General features: G+C 38.4%; 1 protein-coding gene across 1 annotated transcript; it reads right to left on the reverse strand.

The window, feature by feature from the left end:
• Positions 1-62: 62 nt before the first annotated feature.
• On the reverse strand, positions 63-8,083 carry LOC145476392 (mitoferrin-2-like). Its single transcript, XM_081455373.1, has 4 exons — positions 7,854-8,083; positions 5,716-5,938; positions 2,887-2,943; positions 63-1,699 (listed from the first exon to the last, which is right to left on the reverse strand). The coding sequence occupies exons 1-4, from the start codon at positions 7,968-7,970 to the stop codon at positions 1,170-1,172; spliced, it is 927 nt and encodes a 308-aa protein (XP_081311499.1). The 5' UTR covers positions 7,971-8,083; the 3' UTR covers positions 63-1,169.
• Positions 8,084-8,239: the final 156 nt, after the last annotated feature.

The raw sequence follows: 8,239 nt of genomic DNA on the forward strand, positions 1-8,239 counted from the left end.
ACTTCACTGGGTGAAATCATCCAAGATAAGAACAAGCAACACCCTATAAACCAGAGCACAGCTTCCAATCAATTATGGTAGTTTTATTTCACAAATTATGCAGGGATGCAATCTTTTGAAACTATATTCTTCAGAGCTCAACTGGCAAAGCCCTCCACAATTGATCTTGCCATTATACTGTCTGTTAACATCTTATGGCTGGAAAGATCCGTAATAATTATTCTACACTACAACAAGTCATTAACCAGTTAAATGGTTAAACTGGTAAAAGGGCTTGTAGCCCACAGAAGGCACAGAAACCTAGCAGAGAATGTCTTTAGTCCTGTCCTTTCATCGACTCTGCGAAAGGATCTGTGCCTCAAAAGAGAAGAAGAAATGGATAAACACTGTAACAGCATTTTCTTCTTCAAAGAGCAGCCACCCCAAAATTAAATTTAAACAATACTGATTACATTGTCCATCACCATTATCTTTGATTTGTCATGGCAAACAAACACACAGACATACTCTCCGTGTGAAACTCTGGCATAAAATTGCAGCTTCTAAGACATGTATTGCTTTTGTAACAATCTAGTAACAATGATCAGACTCTGTCACAGACTCCTTCTAGGTTCAGATCATTACTCTAGATTGAAGACACTGTCCATAGCCTTCAAATGCAGAGTGAAACAATCATCCAGCATTAATATTTTAACTACCTACAACATGTATTCCTTTAAACCATATTCTAAAGAAACATTGTGATAATGCTGCAATGCACAATTTAACATCACGAGGCTATCAATTAAACTAACAGGAACACAGGAACTGGTCTGTAAACTCTGCAGCCGAAATTCCTCTCTCCCACCTTGTTTGACTTCCATCTACATTTTCAAACCACAGCAGTAGAACAATGGAACTGGCATATGACCACTGAAGCCGAAATTCCATTCTCCCTGCTTGGATGTCTTGTACATGTAACTTCAATACTGCTGTGGCTTCGTCAGAAGATTCGAAAAATGGCAGAGCACTCTGCGACCAAGAATTCTCCTTGTTTCTAATCTACTGCGACATTCCACGGACTAACCTCGAAGCAACACTTCAAATGGCTTCCTTGTATTGCAGATGTTCATTTCTGTTGAAGATGAACCTGGCATTATGCTTCGCAGCCAAGAGTTCTCTTTCTCTGTTTAAATTGCTGAGAGTTCTGTCTCTGTCAAGTGCATGAAATGTTTGAAAAACTCATAGACTGACCAGCAGATGGCACAAGATGGCATCTGATAAAGCACTCTAGCTTGAAGTCCTTGGAAATAGCCAGAGAAGCCCCGTAGTTTGTAGATGGAGCGGAATGCTGTGAGCATACCGCTCACATAGACAGCATGTCCCTCTGGTCTAACAAGAATACCCACAGCACTCCTCTCTTGGGTGTTAAGTAATGTCTTTGCCACATCCAGTGGCGTTGTCAGAGCAGCGGCTACTGCTCCAGCAGAAGCGCCTGCTAGCACATGAGTCTTTGGATCGTATCCATGCGAGGGATTAAGTTTTTCTCGCGCATATTCATACACAGTGAAGTGCAAGCACTGAAACGGTATGTTCATGGAGAGTTGAGTAGTATAACTGCGGTAGAAAGCTCGGATTCCTTCCTCTCGAAATATAGTCCTGACACAATGAAGTACTCCACGATAAGGGCTGCCATATATCTGCATTCTTTGCTTGACCACTGGTTAGACACCATGAAAGTGAAATAACACAAAATTAGCATTTTGACAAATTTATCCAGTACCACAGGGCTCGAAATTAACTTTTTCATTCGGGAGCCAGCTGGCGACTAACGGGAAAAATTTGGTCGCCAGATCGTAAATTTTGGTTGCCAACTTATTTTATATATAACTCACATGAGAACACTAACATGATTTTGTACGTTACTTTGCATGCAAGAAAGTCACAAATGAAGAGCTAAAACTTTTGAAAACAGCACGAGTAGGACTTATAAACTGTTATAAAGATACCGTTGTTTTCAGATTATAGGGAGCTTAAGCACGCGCGTTTTTGAGACACGGACAGCAACCAGAAGAGAAGATTTCGCATGCTTGGACTGTATTGTCCCCCAGATTTTTATACTACTCATCTCTAATGAAGAAAAGATACTTAGCAATGTGAATATGGTTGTGTGAGGACAAGTTTAAAGTGAAAAAAGCTCACTTCCGGTTACCGTCCATGTCTCAAAAATGTGCGTGGTTAAGTTCCCTGATGTTTCTGGTTCGCAGGTGATGGTTTTCTTCTAAGTTATTTTAAATGGAGCGAAGCACAAAAACTTTTACGTCCGTGGTTTTCGTAATGACACAAACACGGGTCCTTTCGTATTTCTTCAAAACGCAGTTCTTTATTTTCGTCGCCTTTCGCCGCTGATAAACAACACTGTGCTTGGTCTAGGCTCCTACACAACTGATCACATCTGCCGCCATTGTTCTCGCGTCAACTGAAAAGCACACGGTGTTGCAGTGTGCTCGCGATCCCAGTTTTGGAAGAGGCCGCTGAAACAATATGGCGCTTGGTAAACGCAGTTTCGACGTGTCGAAGTAATTTTTACGATTTTCTTGTAATATTCAGACATTATTTTAGTGGGGATGGAAAGGTGAATTGTCTGCTAGCTACCAGATCTGAATAATTTCCCTATCTAAAGATTTAAAAACAAAAGTTGTGTTGTGGTCATCTTTACTTATCGTACAAATCGCGAGTCGCCAGTTGGCGACCAGTTCTGAAAATTTAGTCGCCAGTGCTCAATTTTTGGTCGCATTGGCGACCAGTGAGTTGCAATTTCGAGCCCTGTACCAGCAATATGTCCAGGATTTTTGAAGCATAAAGTGAGTACTATGTATAAATAAACTATTTAGTTGCTAGATACACCTTCTATTGGATTCATTGCACCATCATGGAAGACTGTAGCGCAAACACCAGCAAGACCTAATGGATGAAGGTAAAAATACAGAAACAGTTAATGACTGTGGACAAATGTGCTTTTGCCTACATCAGTAACTACACGTACTCAAACATTAGCCATTAAAACATTTGACCTCAAACCAGAGCGAGCCATTAAGGTTACAGCATACCTTCAGGGGTGTCTCGCGCGCAGGCGATGTAGCGCGTGCAGTTTAAGCTGTAGATACCTAAACCCGTATATCAAATTAAAGCTTATGGAGCTGGCTATCAAACTATACCAATTTTGAAAGAAAATGAATTGTTGAAATTTCACAACCACAAAATGCGAGTGCCCGAATCACCTTTCGAAAGCTACAAGTCAAAGCGAATTTTGTTTTACGCCAATTTAATTTTTTCCTCGGTTTCAGGGCCCAAAGCGCTTAAAAAACGTGTCTGCGTTTTGGCATATTCAATTGCAGTAAAAAGTTACAGAACATTTTCGAAATAGAATTTAAAAAATGTGGAGTGATCGTACAAAAATCGCTCTCGAAGAAAAAGTATTTCGAAATTAACAATTCCCAGACACGCTTTTGTAGTTTATATGTTAAACTAGCCACTGTCCAAATTTAAGAGCAATTGAACAAATTCCCTTTGAGTTGTAACTCTTTAAAGTGTCTGCTTCAAGTGAAAAAATTTATTCGAGAAAACAGCGCTAAGAAAAATTTTCTGCTTCGCAAACAAACTCCGCCCACAAACGCCTTCAACTGGGTTCTCAGGTAACTAAGCCAATCAGTGCAGGGAAAGTTTACTGCCATTAACCTCCTGGTGAAATTTACGCGCGAATTTCTAAAAAACTCTTGTGTTTCGCAATGCGCTCAAGGAACCGAAAGCAGAGAGAGGATTTTTCTGTAGCTCGGTTTTTCTTGAAGCTGGTTTGGCAAAATGGGGAAGACTAAAAAGGATACAAACGCTAGAGTGGCTGAGCAAAGGAAACAAACAAAAGAAAGCGCGGAGAGCAACTGTGTGTGGGCAACTGTGCATGAATAATATTTCAAATGGTCTCAATGAGTCCGACGATTCATCGATATCGGACTCATCAGAAGAGTCTCTGTCAGGATCCCTGTTATTGCCGTCAAGTTCCGAAATTTTTACAGAACCTTTCTTTTCTCTTACCACAAATATTTGCCCGCCTTATACGATAACTATAGCTTCTCCACGTGGCGAACTTTCGCTTCTTCACTCATTGATGTATTTTCATTCGTTCTTCGCTGTTTTCGCTTTTTCGAACTGGTCCATGGTTTAAACGTGGCCTATGTTTACTTATAACTTGATAGAGACACGCCTAATACCAAAAATGCTGGGTAGTCAGAACAACAATGCTGATCAACTGAGTAGTCAATTTGTGACATCCATACATGTTATTCCCGCGAAAATCGTCTCGGTTGATTGCATACGCGCCATAGGGCTGTCAATCAAGAGGTAAACTTTTACTTCCGGTGAAAACGTAAAACTGCCATTTCTCCGCCAATATTTAGCCTTTTTCAAATTTTTTTTTCAGAAATTAGAGATTATTCTTCGACCACTATTTTGACCCAAAAATCCAAATTTGAAGAAAATTGCCGACCCGAAGGTATACTGTAACCTTAAATATACATGTGAGTACATTTATTGAGGTTACAGTTAAAAATCTTTTCATAGAGAAGGAGGTAACAGTATATATACATACAGCATAAAAACAATACCTAAACCCTATCAAGTTTAAAAATATGTTGAAGCAGTAATGAAAGGTACATGTAACACTAAATTTGGATAACAGGAAATTTATTTACTATATTTTAGCAAAGAGTGCCTCCTTTCTGGAAAAACACATTTTCCCGAGAAATAAAAATAATGCTGAACCACTTTGTAACGTCCCCAAATAGTATAAAAGCACAACAAACTACAGTTGAGCCCCATTTACATGGACACTGAAAGCACAACAAAGTGTCTGCCTCGAGAGAGGTGGGGACTACCATCCATGATAATGAGTTGTCTGTATTAATCATGTGTCTATAAAGCAGGGTTCAACTGTACATGCAATCAAACCATTACTGCAGTGTCTTCTTAAATGACATCTGGTGCTGCAACTCAAAGAAAAGTACAACTGTTCTGCAAAATACCCAACGCCTGCTTGACGTTGGAGAGTAACCTCTAAGACATGCAGCTTTCACTGAGGGGTTTCTATTGGTACAGTACATGTCTATTGAATTAACATTTACATGTTATAATACTGTCGTGAATTAAGAATTGACTCCAGGACTCTTTGGTGAGAAGGATTTGATAGTGATTAACATGCACATTGTAAAAAAGCTACTGAATCTCAAATCTGCAAAAAATAAACATGCTGAGAAGGAACCAGTACGGTGTTTTATAATGTAACACTGCACAGCTGTTATATATTTCAATTAGTAGTATACACAACCCCACAAGCTTTGTAGCTTTAACTCTTATCGTGTCAAAATAAAGGTTTTATGTTTACATGTGTGTATGTTGTTTACTAACTAATTCAATGTGATGCCTTAAACATCGGGCTAAATGCCAGGGATCTTGTAGAAACACTATCAAAAACACTGTCAACAGTAAACATACATTGTGGTTCGATTTCTCTGACAAAAACAATTTGCACATGATTTTGAACATCACCAAAGGATTTACATGCAAGACATTGTTTTATTACTAACATGGGAATTTGGAGAAAAAGTGAAGATCACCTCTAACCTCTTCTCAAATTTACAATGCATAAGCATGGCCATAATGATAAGATCACTGAACACCTACCATGTGAAATAGGGTTATACTTTGTTTGGTTTCCATTAATAAACTTTTTTGTCGCTTCATATGTGCTGAAGTATAATGCATGAGCCGGGCCTGCTCCTATCGCCACCACAGTCATTCCTCTGAGAGGGGCTAAAACACCTTCTTTTGTCACCATACTTGTGATTGCATGATAAATATTTCTGTAGACAGCATTTGGATGTGGACACAAGCTCTGCATTCTTGTCTGCAAAAAAAATACCAGGGAAAAACAAATCATTATTTTTCCTCAAAAACAACATGTACATTAAACTGGACAGGTTTGATTAGTAGTTTCCTTTGTTGTGCAGTACCAGAAAATATCCATACTCCCCCCACAGAAGGGATTGGAATTTCCTGGGGGGTGGGGGTTCTCTAAGACCCCAAAATTAAAGAAATGTATTAAGTTTAATTAGAATTTCCAGAGGGGTGGGAGGTCTTGAAAAAAATCCCTTCCATGGGGGAGGTATGGATATTTTCTGGAACTACACATTCCACTTTAATACCATAATCCCTAAACAAAGAAAAATGCAAATCAATCTACTTGTAGTTCAAAATCATTTTCACCCAAAATTCATTTCAAACAATGACATTCAACCTGACCAAACTCTTAGTTACAATAACCTAACATCAAAGCTCATTTCCACTCATGTCTTAGTAGGAGGGTTGCTTATTTGTGTGGTCATTACTTTCAAAACTTTACAGTGATAACATTTAGATGAGCAAGACGGTAATCACCATATTGACAAAACAAAACAAAGCTTAATTTCCTATGTTTAAAAGATATTTATAAATCTGATTTATTTCTGAGTTGTTACTTAGTTATGATTTATATTTTTCCAATATCCAACAGCTTTCCCCAGTAACCTGATACCACCAAGACTTAGGAAAAATTTACATCACACAGGGTCACCTTAATTATATGAGCTGGAACACTTTACAAAACATGACATGACACAATTTGGCTATTCTTCAGGTTCACTGAGGTGCAAATTGGTGACACTGCCTGTCTAGTCTATAGCTAAGCAAAATATAACATTGTGTGCAGATGCCTTGTTAAATGTCTTTTAGTGCCTGCTGTGAGGTTTGAGATTGCATATGACCTTCTACTGATTAACAATTACATTTAAATGACATTTGGAAAGTATTCTCCTGACTCATGGACCCCTAAATATAACTTTTCAAGTTGTTATTGTAAGATAGTTGTGTGCTGGTATGTAGATTTTTTGGTATGCAGGTTACATAATTATGCTAAGAAGTTGATATTTAAGGAGTTTGTCCTTTGGGAATTGCCACTTGATGGCATCTCTGCTTTTGATCACTTGTGGAAATTTTGTTTTAGTAAAAATTTCCGTGTTTTTTTCTTTAGTACATTTGCTGCATTAATAACTATCCTAAGGCCAAAAACATATTTGCTGTTTATGTCTGATCAATAAACGAGATGGCCCTTCCGATACGAATGGTGTTTTCTTACTTGTACTAAGTTAGAAATTATTTTGTTTTCATTTGACTGCAGAGTGAGTGGACAACAATGTACAACAATGTACAATATCTTCTCAGAAGCCAACAAGTTATTCAAAAAATATTTTAAACAGTTCCATAAATCTGTAATTTTCGGAGACGAAAACCACATTTATTTCCGACTCTCGATAATTATAAATACTTTTGATATTATATTTAAGCTCATGGGTGGCAAGCAATCATTGGACAGTCTTCACTCAAGCTTATTTACGCGAACGATTCCAATATTGCTGACAGAACATCGACAACGTGTGAGCTACGAAAATTACGTCGGAAAACAAACATTGTAGGGATCACATTGTAAAATAGTTAAAAGATCATAGCTGGTTATCATATGTACAACATTCTTACAAAAAGTCCTGATTAAAAGCTACAAACCATTATTATTCACAGAAGCACAGCAAAATAGAGAGGAATGACCTAATATCAAATTTCACAAGGAAACGCTCTCAGCGACCAGCCAACACAACCAGACAGTTGAGATATTTTTATTTTAGCCCACCAAAAAGAAACCATTCACCATGTGAAAGTCTACAGAGGAACTTTTATACAGTAGAGTTATTAAATTCTAACAAGAAGCCCGTAAAACGAATTGATCGTACCTTAACACAATCCACAGGATACATTACACAATGTTCCATCACTCCAGCTAACGCGCCTGCTGCAAGATGAACTGTAACTTTCTCCGTTGGCAGGCTCTCGTATTCCGAGTCGTCCATAGCGATGGGTAAAGTAATCGACTCCAGTCTTGTAATTGTTTTAAGAACGTAAAATACGACGTAGATTTGAGCGTTTCGTAATACCAAAACTGTGCACACTTTTGTTAAACTGCACCCGCCATAATAGATTCACAATGTTAGGCTGAGTAAGCCATGTGACCAGTTTTATCCAATTAGGCGCAGGAATATAGAACGTGAACCAATCACAATTTACGTTTTATCGAGCAGAACGAAAGCGCGACGAAGTTGGAAACCACTGGAAACCACGT

This window comes from Orbicella franksi, chromosome 2 (assembly GCF_964199315.1).
Source record: "Orbicella franksi chromosome 2, jaOrbFran1.1, whole genome shotgun sequence".
Lineage (NCBI taxonomy): Eukaryota > Metazoa > Cnidaria > Anthozoa > Scleractinia > Merulinidae > Orbicella > Orbicella franksi.